The sequence below is a fragment of the Lathamus discolor genome, chromosome 5, assembly GCF_037157495.1.
Source record: "Lathamus discolor isolate bLatDis1 chromosome 5, bLatDis1.hap1, whole genome shotgun sequence".
NCBI lineage: Eukaryota > Metazoa > Chordata > Aves > Psittaciformes > Psittacidae > Lathamus > Lathamus discolor.
The window spans coordinates 104,198,637-104,224,965 of record NC_088888.1 but is presented as its reverse complement, the minus strand read 5'-3'; the positions used below and the strand labels follow the sequence as shown (position 1 = coordinate 104,224,965).

General features: G+C 41.9%; 1 protein-coding gene across 7 annotated transcripts in view; it reads right to left on the bottom strand.

Annotated features, from left to right (window-relative positions):
- KLHL29 (kelch like family member 29) overlaps positions 1–26,329 on the bottom strand; it is a 411,401-nt gene that overhangs the window by 306,072 nt on the left and 79,000 nt on the right. For 4 of the 7 annotated variants that reach the window (XM_065681728.1, XM_065681733.1, XM_065681732.1 and 1 more), the window contains exon 1: positions 4,171–4,198. The exons of the other annotated variants lie outside the window; for them this stretch is intronic. In XM_065681728.1, coding sequence (XP_065537800.1) covers positions 4,171–4,191 — 21 coding nt within the window. In that variant the 5' untranslated portion in view covers positions 4,192–4,198. Of the gene's footprint in view, positions 1–4,170; positions 4,199–26,329 lie in introns of those variants that run through there. 7 annotated transcript variants of the gene reach the window in all.

The window sequence follows — 26,329 nt, the reverse complement described above, 5'->3', positions numbered from 1 at the left end:
GCCTCCAGCCTCAATAAATCCAACGATTTTTTGAACAAGGATTGGAGTGACCTGCAGAATTCTTTTCTGTTTCTTTCCCTGAAAAGAGAAAGATTAGGAAATCTTTGCTACAGCAAGATGTAGCACTCCTAAGTGCATCTGACTATCTGTGAATATTTTAAGATGACTTCGCTCCTGCCTCTACCCGTGCTTTAAAATTAAAAACAATATAATACCTCAGAGCTGAAATCTGACCCCGTACTATCTTAGAACAGGCTATGACATCCCTTAGACCCTGTCTAGCCTGGCACACATGAAAACAAGAGCACTCGGCTGACGAAGCAGAGCACTTCCAAGTTCAAGGCACAATGGTCATAGCTAATGGAAGAAACCAACCCTTTAAAAAATAAAACAACATCTACAATCAAACATTAGAAAAGTCAAGAGGATCAAAAATAATTAGTAACTTTAATACTACAGAGTTCATGGCATGTTAACCATTGATAACCACTCATGGCAAAGACTTATTGCCATCAATCAGAAGAGCAGTGCAATTTAAGAAAGAATTTTGGCCTGTTGACTTTGACAGCATCTTAATGTCTTTGCTAAACCAGTAAGGGCAACCTACATCACCAAAATCTACTTCACAGTACCTGTGTCAGCCTAGAGCACCGTTACATAGGATTAGTGTTATACACTGATAATGCTCTTTGGAGTGAAAGCTGATTGAACTTTGCCCCTTAAGAGTGTTTAGATAGTCTAATGGTCTGCTAACCCACATGAGTTTGCTCATGGTTCTTCCATTACGAACAAGCAGAGCGCAGCTCAGTCTCTTGAGACTTCTGTGAACTCCTCATCATCCTCACGTACCTGTCGTGCTGAGGGAAATATTCATCATCCTCACCCCAGAAGCCATTTAGTCACTGACTGGGAAGTCACTGTGTAAATTCTGTATCAGACGCTGTCCCTTTTGAGTAATGCTGCAGAAGGGGAAGCTTGTATTACCTGTTCTATTTGGGTGTGTTGACATATGTGCTCTCACAGATTTAGTGGTTGTGCTTTAATACGTTATTGCTCTGGCCTTCTGCAAAGGTTACTGTTTTCAGATCTACTGTGGCCAAATGGGATGTGTGCCTGCCTCAGAAACCACAGCAACTGCTAGCAAAGGTGGACTTACATTAACATATTGACTACAGAGATATCAATATGGTAGTTGCTGCAAGAACAGAAATTAGAGAGATGCATGATAAAATACATCAAAACCCAGCTGTCAGGTGGGAAGCCAAAATTTCTGCTGGAAAGTCAGTTTAGGGAGTTACTACCCCTCCCCAACCTTAGTGTCTTGTTCCCATCTTTGCTTGACTGTGTTGTTCCTCTCTTTGAGCTGCTGCAACCATCTGCAGGGTTATCCTGCAAAGTGGTGAACTGAAGCAGGCAGGAAAAAAAAACACCACTCTTCCCTATGCTGGAGGATTATTTTTATCCCAAACCATCTGATAATCTGGTTCACAGCATGTCTCTCAAACCACAGCATCAGCACAACTGAACAGGCAGCCTGAAAAGGTTGCAGGGAGAACAACTACACAGAAAAAGGGTGAAGTCTTTAAGCCACTGCTGCTGCCAAGGCCTTTGGACTGCAAAAACATAGCTTGACTGCTACCCCTAAACTGCCAAATAATCCATTATCCAATTCAGAATTCCAGGATTTCCTCTACTCCTGGTGTAGATGTTTCTGACATGAAGACTACAAACAGTGCTGGAGACAGAAAGAACAAGCCAAGATGACCATTCAGGAAAAGAATTAGCCAGCAGTCTAATACTGAAGGAGATGGATTTACATTTGAAGGCATCTCACACAGAGCATAAATGTCACTCCCTCCTCGTTCTCGTCCCCACACCCCCACCCCCCACCCCCTCAAGTCATTGGAAAACAAAACACAACACAAAAAAAAAATTGCAGAAGAGAGGAAGTTGAAAGTGGAACTGAACCAAGCTGAAAGTAAATAAAAATGTTTTACCTGACTCCCCTGGGCACGCAATGGCAGGCCTCGCAATAATGAGAGTGAGGAATGAAATTTTAAAATGAATGCAAGTGGGAGAAACTGCAGAGAAAATTGAGACAGAGTTTCACTGTTATTTATCCCAGACAAAGCATACACACTCGTCTCTGAGCAACCCATGGCACGGGAACAGCACCAGGATGGAGCTCTGACACAACTAATCTTCCTTTTCTATTCCCTTCTGTGCTTTTGAGGAGGAAAGGGGAGAGAAAGCAATTTAGTGTGGGGATGCAACTTGTTTACTTCTCTGTACCTGCTCGGATATGTTGGCTGAAATATATTTTGGGAGGTGCAAGAGGGAAGGAAAGACAGAGGAAGAAGGAGAGAGGGAATTACAGCAGCAGAAAGACAAAATTGTAAGCCAGGCCTCCAAATTTTGCCACTGTCCAGTGGTTCATGCAAGCGGCATCCATATGGCCAACAACACGCCAACAAAATTACATGGTTTATCCAAGACTTACTGAGCTTCAACCGTTAAAGCTTTGGCTCATTTTAACACTGTAGAAATGCTCAAGCAAGCAGCTTAGATGACAGATCTAATGGGGCACCATGAAAAGCCAACCCACTCCACCGTCGGGGCCCCAACTCCTCCTGCTGAGGAAGGATGCACACGAGCAGTTCTGTATTTCATTTTACAGCACTCCCTTGCATGCAGGGATCCTCAGCTGGGGATGTGGAGGAGGCTTCAAGTCACCCTCCACTCCTAGCTCAGATCTCTGTGACTGCAAAGCAAAGAAGGGGATGAAGAAGATGGAGGAGGGGAACGTGCATTAGCAAATACCGGATCATTTCACCTGTCATTCTCTAAAGCTTTTTTCTTACCCCCAGTGAAACCTATATGATATTACAAAGGCAGAGATATTCTCTTAGGTTAAGAAAACAACAAAACCTAACAAATCACCAACTTCTGACTGCTTTGTAACCCCCTCAACTAGAGCTGATAGATCACTTATACAGAATCACGGAACGGTTTGGGTTGGAAGGGACCTTAAAGATCACCTAGTTCCAACCACCCTGCCATGGGCAGGGACACCTTCCACTAGACTAGGTTGCCCAAAGCCCTGTCCAACCTGTTGTGGAACTACATGACGGGGGCCTTTTTATTAAAAGCAAACCATTCTTAAAACAACCATTACCTACATACTCAGCAGCTCTTTGTAGTTTGCCTAACACTTCAGAACGTGTTAAAATCACACATAAAAGCTATAGTAGTCTAACGCTCAGGAAATAAGAGTCTTTTAAAGGTTTAATTCAACCACTAATGGATTTTCTCCCAAGTTAGGAAACATTTATATATCACTGATTTACTGCAGGTGTGGTAACTGAATTTGGACTTACACATACCAGCTGCAAGCAAATCAAGGAAAAGGCTTCATAAATCAGTTTAAGGCACTGTAGGCTCCATGGTGCTTGGACTGAGACAGAATTTTCCCACACAAGCACAGAAAACAAATGGGAGTTTATAATTTTCTCTGTCACAGCTCATAACTTTTAAAGGTTAGAAATCAAAGCACCACTGCAGAGGAATTTCATACATCTGAATGGGATGGACATAAGGCATTCCAGAAAATGATTTATATCGTCCCCTTTTCACACAACGAAAGAATGAAGAATGCAACGGTTGTGACAAAGGCATTGACTAATTGCGTTATTTGGTATTGAAATATCTTTGTATAGATCTAGATTTTTAACTTCGTTTTAGAGAGACTGCTCTCCAGCAACTATTCCACCTCTTTAAATGAATCTTCCAACCCACACTGTGTTTTGCAGGGGTTTTTTTTCCAACAAGTCGCACTGGCTTGGAGTCAGACGTTGTAAGGCAAGAAGCCACGGTGACTTTATCCAAGAAATATGAGGTGGCAGAGATCCAGTACACCCAGCACTCAAGGTGAAAGAACAGCATGGAAAAAGATTCACAAATTAATTGTCAATTATAGAAGACTGCCAGAGTGAATATTAGATGCATACACAGGATAATCTACCCAGGCACCTGCAAGACTGAGCTGTGGGTACTGCTGAAGCAAATACTCTATTTTTAAAAGGAATTAGATATGACTGTCGGAAAAGGACATTAAAAAATAAAAAAAAAAAAAAGAAAAAAAAGAGCAAGTTGAAATGTTCCCATACATACAAATTCAGCAGAGTTAGGCATCAAAGACCCAAACAGACAACGGTCCTCTGGCAAAAGGGGATGTCAGAGTACCTGACTGAAGGAAGCTGCCTGTAAGGAAGGAAAGGAAGGGAAATTAACTGCTTGTACAGTTTTTCTACTGCATGCAGGCAACCAGAAAGATGCTGTTGTACTCATGGACAATACGGGCATCCTGTGGCAGGAGGTGGAATGTACTCAGAACTCATTTCCCATACCATGTCGTAGGAAGGTCACTGGGTATCGAGGACTTCTGTCGAGGACGCAGGTCGTTTTGACAAAGAGCCTAGGAGTGCTCCATATCCAGTGATCAGCAGTTCCCTGGACATGCTGCACAAACTCTGGATCCTTCCTGAACAAACATCAGCGAAGCACTTCTTGGCTTGTAAGACTCAAGGATGACACAGCAAATTCACTTCTGCATCTGCGTTCTCCACACACCTCCTCAGTCCTAGCTCCCCTTGGCTTGCCAGAGGAGTGCAGGAAGAACTAGAGATTAGAGTCAGCACAGCAGCTGCTCCTCCTGGCTCTTTGAATAGAGAAAAACAGCTTTTGCCCAATGCATGGGGAGTGATATCATCAAGTTAGCAAGCCAAGAACAGAAGGGATATATCAGAAAGGCAACAGGAACAAGAGCTTCCCCTTGCAAAGCAAACAGTCGTGCTTTTTTAGAGCAAAATCTTTGCCTAAAAAGCTCTCACAAAGTACCTCATGGGAGGTTCAGACCATTTTCAAGTGCTGGAAGAAAAACAGTCCCGGGGTTAGAGTGGTAACCTGGATCTGGGGAGACCCACTTCAGTTCTTTGCTCTGCCAAGCATTCTTGCATGACCTTAGGCAAAAACACTGAAGCTGTAGTTAGCGGATACCTTGGCTTCAAAAGGAAAGTCAGCCTAAGAAGTTCTTGCCTTTCCCCTGCCTGCCATTTGCTACCTCCACACTTGTGCTGCCATGAGAGCCCACAGGCACTACCCTGTAGACTGAATTACTGAACAGAAAGATGATAAAAGCAAGTTTTGTTTTTATTTTGGAGGAAGGAGGGTAATTTTGCATTGTACTTATTAAAGGATCCACAATCAGTCAGTTACAGCAGCCAAAATGAGGGCAGGCTGGGAAAGCCTGTGGTGGCACAGAGGCTGGAATAAGCAACTGGGAGGAAGGCTGCAAAGCCAACATGCTGTCCAAACCAGGTGGAAGAACCTCCTCAATGGTGCCAGATACACTCAGTCAGCACTAGCTGCTGCTGTTCAAGATGGATGCAGCTCCCCCTCCCCAGCTGCCTCTCCAGCCCCTTTGCAGGGATGGTTGCCCTCATAGCCAGGGCTGCAGAAGGAAACATATGTCAGCTCTTCCTGTACTGTTTGGAGGAGGAAACAGCCAGGAATCTGCTTAAGCCAGCACCACCACCGAATGCAGCACACTGTTCAACCTCCTGCCTAAACCCTGGATTCCCAGGCATTATCTCCTAGCTGGGGGTGGCAGCACCACTCACACTCCTAGGCTGCTGCAAGGATAAACAGAGTAAAGGTGCTGAGACGCCCCAGGTAAAGGGGACCACAGGAAGACCAAGAAAGAAAGCAGCAGCCAGTATCATTTTGGTAAGCTCCGATTTTAAAAGCTGACATGCAAATCTCTACTTACCCTACATAATATGAACATTCTTCTACAAACCCCGGCTCCTGATTAACTCAGTACATCACTTGCCAGCACTATCTGAATGAGCCTGTGAGCCCAATTAGCAGCAGATGCAGCACTAACACTCCTCACCTGCTGTGCTTACCAGTCTTCAGATCAGGAAGGGAAGGGAATTTATCAAAGACTTGCAGAGGGAAGGAACCTTAGAAAAGGGCTCAGAAAGGATGAGGGAAATAGATGTCTGCAACTGTTCCTCAGGCAAGGAAGCAGAGTGCTATACAAAAGGGAAAACACATGGGTCTAGGGAAAACATTGCTACAGATGACGAAAAACATCCAAAGGGCTACTCTTGTGCCCTGGGAGTAAGGTGCAGGGTGCAGCCCAAAGTGCTGCCAAGGCTCAGTGGATCTTCTGGCCTTGCCTGGACCCCAAGGAGCTCTGCCACATGCAAAGCTTCTCTCCATGTACTTTGGTACATCAGCAAGGGCACCTAGAGTCATCCTGCCTTTTCCATAAGTTCTTCTTGACCTGTCAGTGTTTCTTCAGAGACCCAAACAATAAGCAAAGAGCCTCTCAAGCCTACACGACTGCAATACTAACACAGCCTGGACAGGAGCGACTTAACTTTTCTGAACTCCCAACTCCACAGCTGCTTCCAAGTTTTACCTCTGAACCTCTATCCCAAAGAACTGACTGCTCTTTCCCACCAAACCATCTGTCACCTTCAACTGTTGGCACTGTTTTTTAACAATATGAAATAAGAACATCACATGCCAGTTCAGATTTTTGCTCAGAGGAGCAGAGAACCTGGAAGAAGGTCCTAAAATAAGGGTTAAGGGTAGATTGACATGAATGCCCGAAGCTTCATGGCATGAAGAGATATTTGGAAAAGGGGATTTAATGCTGTATTTAATGCTACAGTTTTCTACCAACCAGCAGAGGGGACCTGCACACTCATCTCAAGAAGCCTAAATCTCTCCATCATGTTGGGCAAGGAGAGTCACAGAATCACAGAATCACAGAATCCCAAGGGTTGGAAGGGACCTAAAAAGATCATCTAGTCCAACCCCCCTGCAAGCGCAGGGTAACCTACAGTACATCACACAGGAACTTGTCCAGGCGGGCCTTGAATATCTCCAGTGTAGGAGACTCCACAACCCCCCTGGGCAGCCTGTTCCAGTGCTCTGTCACTCTTACAGTAAAGAAGTTCTTCCTGATGTTAACGTGGAACTTCCTATGTTCCAATTTACACCCACTGCCCCTTGTCCTATCACTGGATATCACTGAAAAAAGCCTAGCTCCATCATCCTGACACCTACCCTTCACATATTTGTAAACATTGATGAGGTCACCCCTCAGTCTCCTCTTTTGCAAGCTAAAGAGACCCAGCTCCCTCAGCCTCTCCTCATAAGGGAGATGTTCCACTCCCTTAATCATCTTTGTGGCTCTGCGCTGGACTCCTTCAAGCAATTCCCTGTCCTTCTTGAACAGAGGGGCCCAGAACTGGACGCAATATTCCAGATGCGGCCTCACCAAGGCTGAGTAGAGGGGGAGGAGAACCTCTCTTGACCTACTAACCACTCCCTTTCTAATGCACCCCAAGATGCCATTTGCCCTCTTGGCCACAAGAGCACATTGCTGGCTCATGGTCATCCTCCTATCCACCAGGACCCCCAGGTCCCTTTCCCCTTCACTACTTTCCAGCAGGTCAACCCCCAACCTGTACTGGTACATGGGGTTGTTCCTCCCCAGATGCAAGACTCTACACTTGCCCTTGTTAAATTTCATCAAGTTTCTCCCCGCCCAACTCTCCAGCCTGTCCAGGTCTCGCTGAATGGCAGCACAGTCCTCTGGTGTGTCAGCCACTCCTCCCAGTTTTGTGTCATCAGCAAACTTGCTGAGGGTGCACTCAGTTCCCTCATCCAGGTCATTGATGAAAATATTAAACAGCACCGGTCCCAGCACCGACCCCTGAGGAACTCCACTAGTCACAGACCTCCAGCTAGATTCTGCGCCATTGACCACAACTCTCTGCCTTCTTCCTTTCAACCAGTTCTCGATCCACCTCACTACTTGATCGTCAAGCCCACACTTCTTTAGCTTATCTATGAGGATGCTGTGGGAGACAGTATCAAATGCCTTACTGAAATCAAGAAAAACCACATCTACCGCTCTACCATCATCCCTCCACCTAGTCACTTCCTCATAGAAGGCTATAAGGTTGGTCATACATGACTTCCCCCTCATAAAACCATGTTGGCTGTTCTTAATGACCCCCTCATCCTTGATATGCCTAGTGATGGAGTCAAGAATAAGTTGTTCCATCACCTTTCCAGGGATGGAGGTAAGGCTGACCGGTCTATAATTACCCGGGTCCTCCTTCTTGCCCTTCTTATAGATTGGTGTGACCTTTGCCATCCGCCAATCCTCAGGCACCTCGCCCATTTCCCACGACTTACCAAAGATGATGGAAAGTGGCCTAGCAATGACCTCCGCCAGCTCCCTCAGCACCCGTGGGTGCATTCCATCCGGACCCATCGATTTACAGATGTCCAGTTTGCATAGCTGATCCCTAACCCAATCCTCATCTACCAAAGCAAACTCCTCCTTTGTCCTGACTCCTTCTGGGGCTATAGAAATCCGGGGCCCTCGGGGAGAGTCTGCAGGAGTAAAGACAGAGGCAAAGAAGGCATTCAGCACCTCTGCCTTCTTTATATCCTCTGTCTCCAGGGTACCCACTTCGTTCAGCAGTGGGCCTATATTGCCTCTTGTTTTAGTTTTATTTGCTATCTGGGTAAGCCACACGAACCGGTTGCCAGTTTAGCAGTAACTTCTGCATGCCCATCCTTTCTAAACTTCAGCTGTCCCAGCAGTAAAAGGATAATGGATTGATTTTTTTATGCCTGCCTATGGCAGGGTGGTTGGAACTATATGATCCTAAGGTCCTTTCCAACCCAAACCATTCTATGACTCATCCAGTCTGACCCAACTAGATTGCACAACACAGAAAACCTTTTTACAGTTACTGACAGTAGTTTCGTTATTTCTTCACTGACAAAAACACAATTAAAGCAGGGGTTTTTGTCTTCAGATGCATTCACTTATCTTTGAAATGGGGTGATGATGCATTTTCAGAAAGAGGAAATTAATGTTTCTTTCACTGGGTTTTACAGCTGTATTTGCTTTTCAGACATTTACTCCTCATCTACATAATGAGAAACTACTGCTACAGGTTGACAGAGTGAGCTGTCAGCAGTGACCATGCCATCATGGTGAGACACTCAAAACCATGTCTGAATTCTACCCTTGCAGGTCAGATACACTGAATACAGGCAAAAACACAGACACAAAAGACCAGAAGCAAACAAACAGTAGAAGAGACTTTTAGCCAATACAACAAAGAAGTTTTAAAATTACTTTTCTAATCTAGGCTTTTAAAGCAGAAGGGAGACTGAAGTCATGCAAGAATTCTAGTTTAAACTGAAAAGTGAAGGAAAAAAATCTGTCCTTAATATTGAAAATATAGGAGAGGAGCTGAGATCACAGCCTGCTCTTCAGTTCTCTCGAGGACAAATAATAAAGCAGTGTACAGCATGTCCAGTCACAGGTCTACTATGGGACCTCTAGTTAGCTCCCAGCTATTACAGGAGCCTCAACACCTGCCAATGCCCATAATGAGTCCTCTCCTCTCGCAATGGCATGCTGTACTTTGGCTTTTAGTCCTCAAGTTCTTCCAGCTTATTGTGATAAATTTAGTAGCTAGGAACAGAGTGGACAGTTACATCTCTGTAACAGCTACAGAGCATCTCTGGACTACATGTGTGAGACAGTGGCTGCCTGACCCTGCAGAGAACTCAACCTACAGGATGCCTTGTGATCTTACATTTCCTGGCATACCTATTATGTACCCGAGGAGTCTGTAATTTTTCAAATCCCATCCACCAAGTACCACTTCATTTTTACGGCATGACAGGATGCATAAGCATCTGTGAATTCCCTCCAGTTGAGCAGGTACCATCATTGTGCGATGCATCCATCCTAGACCATTAGCTTTAGCTGGAAGAGGAGAAGCTGCAATTTCAAAAGACATAAGTAGGCCAGTTGTCCTTGGTAAGAGTTCAAACTAACCTGCTCCTTATGCTCTTTGGACATCCTGGTGTATTTTTCTTGACCCAGCACCCTGATCACAATTACTCAACATAATTTGTATTACTATAAGGCATGCGTAGAGCTGAGGAACAAATACTGGAGAAAGAGATTTCACAAATCTGGCATTCAAATATGCTCCTACATACACATTCTATGAAACAGTGAACATTCAGATTAAGTTCCATGAAAATATCTCTTTTTAAGACAAGAAATCACAATGACCCAAAGCTTATAGAATGGTGAAGTATTCTAGGTTAAAAGGAATTTAGGTCATGAAACTCTGAGGAGGAAAATTTTCTTTCACAGTACCTACCCTCTGCTGCTTTTGATTCAAAACCAGAGAAGTGCTTTTGGTGTGTTCTGTAAATGGTCTTTTCAAAACCAATCCTCCTCTTCCCTCCCCTGCTTTTGCAGAGGGTAAAGGTGTTGCCCTCCTTACTGGCCAGCATGTATCTGCACCAAGGTTAGTTCCTACCTAGTCAAACACACATATCCTGACTTACCCAGCACCAGCATGGCTTTAACAGGTAAAAATGACAGATCAAAGCCCCTCTTCTGATGAATAACCTCATTCCTTGTATTACAGGGATTGTAACACACAGGTGTTACTGGTAACTAAAACCATTTCTCCTGGACAAAAGGAGACAGCTGTCATTGAGCCAGCATCTCAAACTCGTATTGTTTCACTTCCTTGGGTCTAGATGGTACGAATATGGATGACTGAGGCAGCCAGCAGAAATACCACTGCCACCCAGCCTTGGCCAGCACCACCACTACACAAAATCAGAGCAGGGCAGCAGTGAGGCTCACTCAATATCAAATTAAAGCCTGAGTATGGTGGAATGCATTTGCCTGTTCTTGACTGTTGGGACTGTTGGGATTGGGTTGTCGAGTGCTCTGAAAGCATGAAGTGTGACATTATTTGTCAAAATCAAAAGGTGTAAATAATACATGCATATTCTTCTATCCCTAGAGAAAAAGTTAGTTATAAACTGAAAATAAATAATGAAGACACAAAGACAAGAGCACCCAAAAATATACAGATATATCTATCTGAGCTGTGACTTTACAGCTGCAACTTGGGATTTTATACATGATTTGGGGTTTTCTGTTCTTCATTACTCATGGGGCAGGAAAAAAGTAAAAAAGGAATGAGCTCTAAAAAGAACTGACAGAACACAGGGCACAAAGTGAACTGTAAGATTCATTTGCACTTGGCTTGCTGTTTGTTGGGGTTTTTTAATCAGAGGGGGAAAAAAGAAGCAATTACTGTGCCAAAATGAAATATTTACTCCAGACAGTCATTGACACTTGTCAGACTACACTTTCTACCTTTCCTTCATGACCACCACTACAATAAACACCCAGTGTTTGACTTGCAGTGCAAACATTTCAAAATATCGAGTACATGAAAACAGAAGTATGGAGTACATGGAAACAGTCTGCACAGAGTATCTTCATTATAGTCCTTAAATGTCCTCCAATGTTATTCAAAGAATAAGAAAAATGTTTGTTCCAAGATATGTAAAAAAGTGAAAAATTTGATGTGATGCTACTTCAGATTAAAACCAGGCAATTTCATTTTATGCTTTATACACTTTCCAATCCCACTAAGTATAATTATAGACGTCTGTCTACTTACAAATCTCTCTGTACAATGGAAAAAGGAACACAATTTTTAGTTGTCCAAATTACAAGAGACTGTAACACAGAAAAGCAATAAACACAGGTTCTGAAAGCAATCAGATAACACTTATCGTAAACAATAGCTTTTGCGATTTATTTGAAACAGGTTCAGCTGCTACAATTTAAGATTTGGTTATTCTTGTTTTTGTGTTGGATTTCCAGCAGGTGGTGAGGACATGATAGAAGTGTTTAACCACATGAGATTTTCAAAAGTGTTGCATTGCATATGAAATACAACAGCGATTTATTTTGAAAAACCAGTTTTCCATCTCACAGTGGCCTCTACTTAGTTTGTATAGGCTACTTCTGAAACTTTCTTTTTTTTGGCTGGGTGAGTATTGTATCAGAACAGTGATCTCAGCATGTGTTCAGTCAACAAGATGGGGATGTACCTGCAATGAGGATGCAGACTTAGAAAGAACTTTAAAGGCTGAGCAGGGCAGGGTGGTCCCTTCCATGGGTTCTCTTGAGAGATGCAATACTTCCACCCTGCTCCACACAGCTAGGTTCTCTGCATCCCCAAAGGCTGAGCTCACTCATGTGGGACACAGAAAAACCCTTTACAGATGAGGAGAAACTGCTTTCTGTCCTATTTTCCAAGGTCTTATGGAGACAAGATCCAACAGGACCACTGATAGGTTCCATGAAGACAAGGAATGTTTCAACATTAACATCAGTGGCTGAGGAAATGAAACCAGAAAAACTTACTGCAGTCCAACGTTATCTCTCTCTCTCTAGGTATACACCACTTTGAGCTTCAAGATACTTAAGGCTTGTACTTTGTTTGTTTTCCTAAAGCAGATTAGCAAGAAAACGGAAGGTAAGCAGAACATTAAGGCTGAGAATTTAAATGAACTAGTTAGGAAAAACAAGGCTGTAATTCTCTTAGCTACTCTACATCAACCATCTTGCACATATTAGAATTCAATACTGTTGTAGAGACTGGGAAATTTATGTTGCAGTATACCTGTAATATGACAGTCACATTTAATGCAGGAACTTTTAATTTCCTAACTTGTACATTAAATTCCCAATATAGTTTTGCGCTAAATCTTGGTGCTGGGGTTTTTTAAACACTCATTTCCCATGCCTTAAAAATAAAAGCATAAAACAGTTCTTGAATATTGAAATAAATGCAGATGACTTTTGCCAATTTCTACATGCAATTTACAGACTAAATATATCAATCCACCCCACACCTATACCTTTAGAATCAACTACTGAAATAATCATATTTAGCATGCAGAATCCAACAGTACATGTAATTGAAACTTCACACATTAAAAGTTTAGAGAAACCTTATGGATATGTGACTATAACTTCAATAACCTGCAGAATTACTGTGCTCAAAAAGGCACAATATAGTTAAGGTTCAGGGTGGGAGAAGAGGACTTGGAAGTCTTAAATCTTCTCCCAGAGGGAACTGGTGTATGTCATGTTATCCTTCCTCTCCACCCTCCCAAATACCCTTCCTCAAAACCATGACTATTACAACTCCATTTGGCAAGGCTTTTCTTTAACTTTTAACTTTTCTGTAACTATTAACTTTTCCTGAGTTAATAAAAGTCTGTGGTCCAAGAACACAGTGAGAGCTGTCCCAGTCAAGATGCCACCTACACTAGAGAAGCACGTGGTGCCTTTAGCAGCAATAGCTCTGATTTGAGTTGTTCCCATTTGACTTCTCTGTATGATGCACTTAGTGATGAATTTTTACCCTGATTAAAACTTCTTAAATCCTGCAAATGGCCAATAAAATGCAGTTAAAAATATTCCTTCTTCTACCAACTCAGTAAGTAGGCTTTCTTCAGTAAGACATCAAACATGCTTATTTAGCACAAACTATTACTACCCTGACTTGCGTGAGCAGGAGGAGAGAAAGCACTGGTGTTCCCCCACCCAGTCAAGGCTGCATATGGGATAGCGACCTTGCCACTACAGCCCGCGTTGGCAGTCCTACATGCACACTTCTTGAGTTCACATTTGTTTCTGGGAGGAAATGATTCATTGAAAGAGGGATCCAGGACAAATACAAGACCTCGTAGATGACATAACCCAGCAAACCTCTTCCAGACTTTGTCCTTCCAAAATCAGGACAGAGGGATAAAACCATTTAAAACTCTTCTTCTTTTGCCCAAAATTTGCAGCGTAGTCCAAAACCCAAGGAAAGGATGACCAGCTCACCTCTTGCAAGAACATATTACAGAGATGGAGCCTAGCACATGACAGACATTGTTATTTTTGCAGCCCTGAGATGTAGAACAGATCCCAAACACCATTTGACACTGCCACATCCATTCCTAGCTCAGCCAGTCTTCAACAGAGGTTGAACCTTGGAAATGCTGCTGCGGCTCATTCCAGCAGGCATACTGCGCTTTCCCACACCAAAGTTTTAAAGTCCCAGAATAGCTACAGTGAACATGCTTGGTATGGACGCTGAGGAAGGGCAATCTGAGCCATCTTCTCCTCACAAAACTATGCTGAAGTCTGGCCAGACTCCAGGCATGCACATTTCTCTACAGATGGCTAGAGCAGCATTTAACAGTATGAACCATAAAAGACTTCCACTTCTGATTGCTATATATGATTATATAGATGTATATGATTATCTTTATTTATTTATTTATTTTCAACACAGTGGGCTTCTCCTCTCTCCCTCTTTTTTGCTTAGATTTCCCCCTCCAGCATTTATTTAGCTTTAAGCTACCTCCAGCCCCAATTATTTCATCTGTTCAATATATTACAGCCCAGTATACTCCAGGGCAGACTGAATTACTGCCAGAGTACTGTGTAAATCAAAACCCCGTGTTAAGTAAAACAGTAATTCAAAGCAATGAGTGCCTGTCCATAATCATTTGGCTACAGGTGTCACTCCAATGTTTACCATATGAATAGATGAAGATTCCCTCAAAATGACAGAATCTTATTTCTCCCCCCAGATTCAAATGTATGCCTTAAGGAAACACTTCAAACATCAGTATCTCTTTCTCCTAAGGCACACTTCTTGTCTGTAATTAGTTTCCATTGGTCAAGTGGTTTTGCCTCTATATATCAGGCTGCAGTAATGTTTTAAGTGATGCTCTGTGATTCATCCTACACTGTCTAATATGATTCCCCCTGCCTTAATCCAGAATAAGAAGGGATGGAGAGAAAAAGGAGAAAAGAGGGAAAAAAAGATTGCATGCAATCATATTTTTACACTGTGCACAGTTTATGGCTGGCACACATCCAGTTTGCAGTTGTGATAAGAAATGTGTAATCCTATTATACGGAGAGGGGTCAGAATGTACAAATAGGTCCCGGAAATAGGAACTTCCTGTATGATTATTCTTTTCACCAGAATAATTCTGCAAGTAGGTCTAGACAGTAGCTCTTCGCTATTCTGCCTCCCCCCACTAATGGAAAGCCAACTGTCAAAACAATTTGCCACACATGAGCTGGGATTTTTGCAGAAGACAAAGAGAAGCGGTGCTGTACATTCGCATACAACAGTAACAGTGAGAATAAAGGCTATGAGCCCTCACAGCCTGGCACGCAAAGAGTGCATCGCATTCATAAAGAGAGCCTGACTTGTCCCAGTGTTGCTACGTCCTGTGAGGTTGTCAAATCCTGCACACTAAGCAGTTTTTAAGAAACATTAACTGCTCACCGGCAACAAAAGCTGGTTCTAATGTCATTCTGTGTCATTTTTTACTTAGTAAGACAGCACAGAAAGCATTTCCCAAGTACGGGGTCATTGGGCTGCTAAAAGCACATTCTTCCACTGAAAGCAGAAAAAACAAATACCACCTACCATGTAAATCATCATCCCTGTGGAGTTAAATTCCTGGATAATTCCAACCCAATTATCTATTTTTCTCATTTCCTTCACATGACAATACCACATTGCTGTGGTTATCATTCAAAAAAGTGGCTGTGCATTCCTTGACCTCCCTCATGTGCATAAGTGCTTTTGACTTAAGTGAAATAAGTTAAAATACAAGATAGGGCTCTCTTGAAAGACAGTAATTTTCTGTGTAAGGACCCTTGCAGCAGGGAGGTGATGAGATCCATGCCAGAAGCGGCTGTGCTCCCCAGTGAACCAGGGTGCTGCTTGACCTTACTCCTCCTGCATGACCAAAGAGTAAGCTCCTCAGAGGGAAGGGATTTTGAAGTGCAAAATATTATGAAAGAAGGGCTTTTTCATAGGACAAAATAAAAAATACAACAACCCACCTACAAGCATGTCATGCAGAAGTAAAGGACAAGGTCATAGGGTTGCAAAGGTAAATATAAACACCATAAATTAGCTCAAGCAGCAGCAGGGTACACTAGCTTATTATGAACCCCCTCAGTCTGTGACTAGAGTATTATCAGCTTGTGAACAACCTGGTTTGGTATATTTGTATATACCAAACCAGAGACACCGCAATTATTTCTGTGACTGCAACATAGACTAAGTAAGTACCAACAAATGCCTTTAGCATCCTGCTTTCCAACTTGCTGCAGCAGCAGAGCTCACAGGTAGAAAATGTAATTCTTTTCAGGGCAGAAAAAGGAATCAGCAATGGGAAAGGAAAAAAGCCTGTAAAATAAACAGTTCTATTAAAATCAAGATACTCTACATTTACAGGTGAACAGAGACTGTGACTAAATGGTGTCGTAGTCAGAGGAGTACACACACAATTCCATTAAGCTCAGCAGAAGGATACATGTGTGTAAACTAGAATTTAAGCATACTAAGTAACTACGTGTGTTGGAGTTTTTTAACCTTAAGTAGCATTCTCCCGTTAAGATCACTGAATTCTGGATTTTCCCAAATACTCTACTCTGAGCATCATGCCATGTGGAGACTGAGGGCAGCCTCAGGTCGGACTGAATGAGGTGCCTGCCAACCTCAGTGGTTCTGCGAGTCTCATAATTAAATAATATTTATTTCTTGCAAAAAAGGTTGAATGTCACAAATTTTAAGTGTAAAATAAAGTGAGGGAATCAGATTAAAATGATTCTGTTGAGTTAAAGTGTGCAGTAACACATGTATTGCAATCCAATTAGCAAAGAAGCTTTTCCACATGTCGTTAGAGTGCCTTTTGCACCGACCTACCTTCACCTGACCTGAAAAACAGCGAATTATCTGTTGTAGCTGGACTCTGTTGCAGATTAATTAAAAGAAAACAGCAGAAGAAAGGGATGGAAGAGAACTGTACAAAACCTGCATAATTCTCCTATTAATTTGAACCTAGCGTGTTAATACGAACCTAGCAGTTTGAAGAATCCTCTGATACACAGAAGTGGTGAGGAATTCAAAGGAGTAAAAGCCAATGAAAACAATCAGAAAACAGCCCCTTAAAAGAATAATCACAAGACTTGTTAAAAATATGGATTCTCTATTTCTTTTGTGAGTTTTAGGGATTTGTTCTTTGGTTATTTTCCCCAGCTTATTCTCACTACAGTTACTGTTGTCATTACAGAAAGCAGAAGACACTGTTGTATATGCATGCAGACACAAATCCCCAGTGACTATTCTGTGAACAAAAGCAACGACATCGCTGCACTGTGTGTGGCAGGGCAGGCCATTTAATCAAAATAGCCATTCAAAAACAAATCATAATAATCTTCTGAGGGTCACTCAAGGTTTCCTGCAAGAAACACATGACTATTTGTTAATCCAAGCACTCCTTTGGAGTCAGTCCAGGAAGACCAAGAGGGCAATTGGCAGATCTGGAAAGGACTGACCAGCTGACTCATGTGGTTGAGGTCCAATATGACGGCAGCACGGTGATGCCGCCTTTCTTGCTAGTCAGCCCTGTGGCGTGAGTGACCCACACACACAACAGGTATGACCCACACACATTCCCCCACTTCAACAGTACTACAGCCTGAAAAATGTCTTCACCGCCACCACAAAATGTCAGGTTTTAGTCTCAAGCTGTCCTCTCCACATTCACACACTACCATCTCCAATGCACAACCCTGGGGCTGCCACGTAGCTAGCACAGAAATAAAGCTGTTTTGTTTTCAACTAAGCTGGATCCCCTAGGTCCCTTGTACTTTCTCCTTTCCACGAATGACCTCCTGGAGACCATTCTGTAGCTAAAAGAGGCACTGTCATCATGACAGGGAACAAGTTGTCACCTGGGAGGTATGTACCGAAGTATTTTTGGATGGAAACTACTGCACTTTGCTGACATTTTCCTTAAAATGCTTCCATCCTGTGCTGCACTTGGGACATGTAAGCATGATTAAGAAGCATCCTGACTTCTGCTTGCTTCTGCACTGAAATTACATTGCTGGCCTTTTTTTATATCTGGCTGAAGTATAACTGATGTCGTTATCAACTCGGAGCTATAGGAAAAACGGAATCTGCTCTTTTGCAAAATCCTTCAGCTAGGACAAATCATACTGCCTCTATGTTTTACATATCAAAATGCATGTGGGCAAAAATAAATCAGCAGCTGGAGCTTCAGCATAGTCTGCCCATGAGAAAAATCCTTCCACATCTTCTCCATCACCTCCTGACAAACAGGTAGACAGATTACTGGAAAATTTTGTCTGCAAATTTCTCAGTGACTCAGAAGGGGTTCCTGGTACTTGTAACACTGCTTAAACTGTGCAGGAACAAATACTCCCCTTGTACAAGTGTGGCTGATAACATCACAACATGCCTTTTCCACATATGTTTTATGAAAGACCATTTACTTAACTTTTAGCCCATACAGAAGGCTAGAAAAAATAAAGATGTTTGTGTAACCACATGACACTCAACAAGTTATGTTATACCATGAAACCCTGAAGAAAGGTAAAAAGGAATTATGTACTTTGACAGTACATCTGACTTTTCCCTCTTTCGCAATTTGTTCTCCATTTTATCTCATATTCCGTAAGCATTTATTTTGATCTGTGTTTTAACTGTAGAGAAAGAAAAAGGAAGGGAGGAAAAAAATGTGAAATAAGAGTTCTTTACGAAATGCAAGGCTAAGTAGGTAGTTACTGGTGGAGGGAAAAGACTGATCTACTGAAAAAAATAAACCCAACAAAACCAAGAAAAACAAACATGACCTAAGAAAAATTAAAGATGACCAAGAAGGAGTCAGTAATTAAAAGCAGATTTCCCACTGACCAGTAACAATCTCAGCAACTACTGTAGTAACAATCAACTTCATTTATTCATTTAATATATAGAAGCACAGGAAAAATCTTCAGATGAAAGCCTTCATTTTCAAGTTCTATTTCCTCTGAGAACCAGTAAAAACAGAGGTAGCCTATTAAAAGTCTACCCCTGCTCAAATTGCCAATTTAAAGACTTTGGTCAAAGAAAACTGAAGTATGAAAAATGCCTCCCTCCCTGCAAGCCAAATAACTCTCCTTTCCCATCAGTCTCTAAACTAAGCACAACACCATATGAACCTACCCAAAGGAAAGCATCGGTTGCATTGAAGTCCCAATGCAGTTTTCATATGGTTCATTGTTTGAGCTATTAATTAAAAGAGGGTCCAGATGATTATTATCCTGGCAGAAGAAAACCATATGGAAAATGCAATGGCAGATTGCCATAATCTTTGTTATCTTATCTCTAAACTGAAAACACAGCTAAAGGAAGAGGACAGAACAAGCCATTTTGCTAACCATCAAAAAAGGTGACATCTTCCAACCATTTCCACAGGCTGGTACAAGACTGGTGTTGTCCAGTCTGCCAACTTTTGGCAGTCAAAAACATGCTGTGAACATGACCATGATCACTTCAAGCTGAAAAAATTACCATCACAGTATGCTACAAGGACAATGTAGTCATCCCTCTAGGCAATGAAGAAGTAATTATTTATGGTCCAAACACCAGTCTGAGACCCCAGTGGTCCAGGCTCCACTCCAAACACCCTCACAAAATTTCCTAGGGAAATGTAGTGCTTGCCTCCATCTACAAGGCCAAGGTCACATCAAGTTGATTAAGGACTGTATAAATATTTAAGTAGAATAAAAATACACATTTTAAGGAATATATAAACAGCTCAGGGCTTGAAGATCAGCTGTCTACAGAACTTGACTCAAATCAGAAGCAGACGGCCTTCTATGGAAACCTTTCTGAAAACCACTCTTGGATTAGGAATATTCCTTAAAACTCTGTAGGGACGTAAATCACTGCTGCTGGTCTGCACACTCTTATAGTTTGAAGACTAGTAATGCTAAACTGAATTTCATTAGATGAGAATAAATATTTCCATGAGCAGACATTTCTAAATTAGGGACTTTTTTGGTGTTTTTTTTTTTTTTTTAATGACTGGAAGATACTTTTGCAAGCAATTTTGATTCTGATCTACACATTTGCAACTGAAAGTTTTTCTGTTGGTATTGTGAAAGAATATAAAAAGAAAAGGAATAAACAACTCCAGTCTCTGCCCAGCAGACTAATGTTTTTAATAGAAAAGCTAAAATATAAGAAAAAAATAAAGGTAAAATGATTTAACCAAGGTCACAAAAGCAAGCCAGTGGAACAGTTAGGAGTAAAGCCAAGTACAAGATTTCACCTGTGGATTTTGGAGTTTGAAGACAGCAGCTTACACGGTAAGACTTCCACTTGTCTCTTGGGTATCTTTGTATCTAAATGCATACTCTAACCTTAAAAATAAATAAATCTTCCTAAACTGGAATGCAGACACTTTGATTTAATATCTGAGAGGAAATATGTTTCAGTGAGACTAGGAGACTAGCTGTTACAAGTGAGATGATACTCAAACTTATTCCTTCTCCAACAGCCTTTGAGACACCATACAAATGATGGAATTTATGTAGCTGGATTTCAGTCTAATCAGTCTTTGTCTCAGTTACACGTCTGAAACAGAGAAAATAGTTCGCTATCCCTGGATTAGGTTTCACAGAAGGTACATTGAGCGTGATCATTTTGGAGGACAACTACTCTAAATGCTGACAGAGATTAAATTGTGGCCAAACAAGGTAGAAGAAATGCATTTTAAAGCTATTTTAGAAATACAGTCGTTTCAGATCAGTGTACTCATCCTCTCTGCTCAATTCCAGTTTAGAGGAGCAAAGCAAGTGGAAGAGAGACTGTAAAGCAACAGGAGTAGCCATCGGTCATCTTCACTTCCAGATATTCACCTCTCCTAGTCTCAAGTGCTTTCTGCACTAATGCACACACCTTGGGCAGCTGCTACACCACTATTAAGTGATTATGGACAATGCAGCAAGAGCCTTCTGTAAACCTGCTCTCTCCTGAACACACCTTTCATACCAAAAGAAGCCTGAGAGTTTCCTAACTCAGACAACTCTTCCACACGGCATAATAAACCCCATCCACACAGCCAAGGATCTGTCCTCAGCCAGCAGTAATTAAAATTAATCATTCACAATTATTTTCATGGGCATGTTCAAAAAGAGACACTGCCAGCTCGCTGAATCCTCAAAGTTGACAGACCTTGAAATAGGCTGTGGTCAGGTACAGCGTGTTCCTGGGTTTCAAGCAGTCAAAAACATGCTTTGCATATCGATTCACTAACCCCCTTGCAGGGCGTGCGGTGCCGATGGTCAGAGGCACCTCGGCCCTGCAGTCACAAATCTGAGCTGGCATCAATGAAGGGAACTGGTAAGGAAAGAGATTTTTCAGAGAAATGTTGCTACGTCTGTAATTACTGGTGGTCTGGTGGGATTCGGAGCCATACTGGTGTTAACATTTCTTATGCATAGAATCTTAGTGTCTTCTGAACTCGAGATTCTTTCCCTGCTTTCCAGCCATTCATATTAAGCTTTTAATCACTATCTTCTTCCCTTTCAGCTTCAGTGGTCACTGCTTATGCTATTTTGAGGGAGGTGAGGAGGTTTCTAAGGTACAGAGTAGCCTGGAGGTTATCAGTTTCCAAGCTTCAAAAACTACTGAAGAAATTATATTTACAGAGCTCAAAATAGAAACCCCCAAAACCCAACTTCAATGTAAAGGATTAGGACACTCACTTTATGGAACACTACTTATACAAGCAATTTTCACGGAAGTGAACATCTACAATTCATGATAGCAACCTTGAACAATTCTGTCCCTTTGAAACTTACCGTAGAACACAAAAGCAGGTCTTATGTATATAAACCCCAAATTTGTAGGCAGTATATAAGAGCGAGACTGTAACCGCTGCAGAGAGAAAACAATCTCACACCTAACAGAGTGCAGATCCCTAGGTATCAACCCGCATACTGCTCCTTCCTTCCCATCAACTGGAATATTGATTTTTACAATACATACCGGAACAAAAAGTTTTCGCCAGATATACTGGAAGGAGGAGCAGGGTAATGAGATCACCTGCTTCCCACCATGTGTGTTCCGTAGTTGGAGCTCAAAACTGGAACTGAAAGAAAGACGGGGAGATCTATCTCCTTACATTAATATCTCTTCAATGGCTTCTGGTCAGAAGTCTTCAAGGAATTGATATTATCTCTTTGCTGAAGTAGAGAAATGACTGATAAATATGTTTTCCTTTCTATCTTTGCAATCTAAAGGGATTTTTCTATGCTATACGTATGTAGGTATGATGCTGTGCAGAAAACGGGAGCACTGAATGAAGAGGGAACAGCTACACAGGCAGGGCTCGGGAAATCTCTGTCTTCAGGAAATTCAGCCAGAGAAAAGGAGGTAGACAGTGTAAAACAACTGCAGCACCCAGGCTTAAAAGTCTCCATGGCTGCCAGCGACACTGCAGCAAGTCAGATAATGTCATCCCAGACTCCTTTACGTTTATGTAGGGTAGCAACTGTTTTTCCTACTCTGCGTAATTACCCCACACATCTCTCATATTGTTAACTCCAGTTTTTCATTATCACAGTTTCCGAATTTGTAATATACCCTCAGTAAGCCAGTTTCCCGCTGAAGATGGCAGTAAAGGCTTTAATACCCTAAAATTCAGGGCTGCCCACCGCCCCATCTCTCCTTTATGCACCACAAGCCCTGCACCTGCAGCAAGGTATCCAAAGCTGTAACTTCACACCCAGGATAAATATTGCCAGCTGCCAGGTCAGCTCTCACTTTATCCCCTCCTTCTACAGCTGCAGGTCAGAAGACCAGTAGGGATTGGTGTCTCCCACCAGGCTGCCAGGGAGAGCAAAGCGAGCATCCCAGCTTCTCCCCAGCAGCCATTTAACTACAAAGCCTAACTCTGACTTGTGCACTTACCATGATTTTTCCCCACCCCTCAAAGTTTTAAAGTTATCTGGAAGAAGGACCTCAAAGGTGTGAAGCAGACAAATCGTTAAAAAGGGTAGCAACCCTATCTCATCATGAATTACCGCCCCTTATGCCTTTGGAAAGTCAAGACTAAATTAATCACAGCTAAAACATCTTACAAGCTTGTACAAACTCATCAGGGACCTTGGCTGAACTCTAGCACAGCGGAAGCAGTAGGGCAAACTGTTAGAAGAGACACGATCAGCCCCCAAACCACCTTGGGAAACCAGAAATAGCCAGAACAGGCAGGGACAGTGTGGGTACACACACATGTGCGCGTGGGGAGGATGCAACTCCCTGGAATTTCCTGTCTGTTCAACGTAAAATCAAGAAAGACCAAGTGCCTGGGCATTGACATGTTCTCCCCTGAGCAGGGAAGTGAAGCAGCTCTGCCTGAGAGGAGAAAAAAAACCCAGTTTCTTCTTCCAACCACGAGACAATCTTCCTAGTAATGGATTAAAGTGGTTTAAAGTAACTATGCACTTAATGACACCAGAAGGGCAAGGACACAGTCACGTTTTGATTGTTTTGAATGAGATACTGCTTTGCATTTTTGCTCCTGTTTTAAATACAAAAGTAGCATTTTTCTTTGCCAGAACTGACAGGGTCTAAGGATATAAGCAAGACAAAGAGCACAGAGAGAAATATCATCTTTCATTAGTTCACTGACAAAGAAAAGAGATGAGCTTTCAGACACCAAAATCTGCAGACATGAGATCTTAACAAAGTGAAGACCATTGCTCTTCAAACACATAAATGAATAAATACACATTTATATATACAGACATATATAAAATCTTCCTACCTTGCATTAAAATCTGAAAGACTTACTCAGACTTGCACTGCCAGTAACAAAACCAGCTCATCTTTCCTTGGGTTGGGTAAAGAAAAACAGACCATGGAAAGACCCCAGAAGCAGAAGACACAGTTGGCTCCTCCAAAGTGCTATTTCTTATTCTGTGACTTGCTTCACTTTGCCATTCTGTTCATCCACCTAAAAAGTTATTTTAGGATTTAAGCAAATAGGGTCATTTGGGGGACTGTATGCTCCTGGCTAAAGCTTTCCCTACCCTTCTCATGGGGAAAAAATAAATATCAAGCAGCAAAGAGAAGTAAGTTTGCAGCTCTTTAGCATACCCCTTCCCCCTTTCCTAATGCAAATTCAGAGCAGTTCCTGTAGAGATTGTAAACACCCACACAACTTTCCAGGTGCTAGGAAAAAAATACCCCAACCCACAGCGGTAAATATATAACAGCAATTTCTTTACCCTTTCTTTGCTAAGTGACTGATGTAAAATCTGTAGCTGCCTCATGGACAAACACACACAGAGCCTTCAGCAGAATGGAAAGATGGTTTTGGGGTGCTGCGAGGATTTGATGGCTGTCTTATCTTTCCCTGTACATGGAACAGTCTGAATAACCTAATAGCATTAGCTTACTAACAGATATATTAATAGGTACGGGGGGAGGGAAAGGAAGAGGGGGAAAAAAAGACACTAAAACATATTCCACCTACACATCTTGCTACTAATCATAAACTCAGGTAGAAAGCAAATTGCTTCTTCTGGTCCAGAACAAGAAAATAAAAAGAAAGTAGAGCAAGACTGGAAGAGAAAAAGGAGGGAGGGGGAAGAAGCAGATATTTTCATCTTTTTCTGGAAATCATCACATATATATAAGAAATAACCTTATACTAATCGCTGCATTTATCAATCCATGACAAGGAAAGAGAAAGTGAGAAAAAACAACTCAAGAACTGCCACAACGTCTTACAGTTAGTAATTTCAGAGTGATAAATATAATGCTGGCCTTAGACTGCTAGAAGGATTAGATTTAGCTGTAAAACAAGAAGTGCAGTTAACAGTTGCTGTTGGGTCTGGTGTTAGGATTAGAAAGCACTGCTAATCACAAGAAATGTAAAAAGATTAAGAGGTGATGGTTGCCAGGAAGGTTTTTAAGAGCATGTAAATGCTGGAATTCATTCTGGGATTAAAATTCCTCCAGGAAAAAAAAAAAAATTAAAAAAATAAGGATAGATGATAAACACAGCAGCCAGTTTCCCTAACACTGTCCACACCCATTTCCCAAGCATAAGGAGAACTAAAAGGAGTGGAAAAGTGAATGTATACCACGGATTATGCTGAAGGGTCCTAGGAGGACTTTAGTGAAGAGAAGCAAACATTTGTATTCTAGTACCTACCAATTAACTACTACAACCTAAAAGCATTAGTACAGTGGGTTTGGGTTAGGAGACTTTGCTCCACTACCCAAACACAGTGGAGTTGCAGCTTTTAAAGGCACTATAACAGAAATTATGGTGGCATCAATCATCTTCATCTTTTCAATAGGAAGAATAAGACAACACCTTGATTTCCTGGTTAGTTTTCAGCTGCTTTACAGTCACCTATATGATCTACTTAGCAAGGACTAAGTAAAGCTCCCCATAAAAAAAAAAACAAAACAAAAAACTAGTGTGTAAAAGTCTCTGGGGGTGGGAAGTAAAAGAAAGAAAATCACCTTCTAAAATCTCAAAATAAATACTATCTTTTGAAAAACACCTCACTTACAGCAATGTTATCCATCAGCAACAAAGTTCATCGCTGTCACCCTTGGCCACCACCATCCCAAGCTGCACAGTCCACAGTACAACATCAAGGATAACAGAGACCTCCGCAAAGCCCCTCGGTTTCCCCACAGGCCTGACGGACAGTCAACAGTCGTTTAGTGGTGAGGGCACCCACAACTTGCCTCTCTCCCACAGCGACCCACATTTATCCAATGATTCAAAGTAAAATTCAAGTGCCACCACAGAATTTCATGAGCATTTGCTCCTGGGACTCCAAGGAGCTTGAATGTTGATTCAGACCAACCTCTTTTAACTTGTTAATTTACCTTCTGTAAAACCTGCACCATGCAAGATTTCAAGGGGTTGGGGAGTGGAATAGGATAAGTTCATAATCTTCTAGCATGCCTCTCAAGTCAAGTGCTCCTGGTGCAGCTGTCTGGATTTTCAGGCTCTGCAAGAATACTCTTCCCTTCTGTTCCCCTAAAATGAACATTTTTTTCCCAGGTGCCTGTAGCAAAAGCAGAAATAACCATCTTCCAAGAGTTATAAAACAGTCATATTTAATAATAGAGGTGAAAGCACTGTATATGATTTCTGCAGAAGTCTTTTCAGTAGAACAGATAAATTTATTCACCGCATTATGGAACAGTTTGAGAAAACAAGATCATACAATGTACACTGCCTCTATTTAAATTGTTTCATTTCTATTCATGAGTGTCTGATTAGATACACTGAAAATATCATCAGTAAGAAATAAATAATTCTGCCAAATTAATAGTTGTTGATTTCTTTTACCTGAAAATGTAAGTAGCATCTCATTCACACTAGGTAAAGCTGCTATAATTTGGATGCATCAGTCTTGCTGGTTCAAGTCTACACAGCACACTGAGACAGGTATTCATCTATGTTTTCT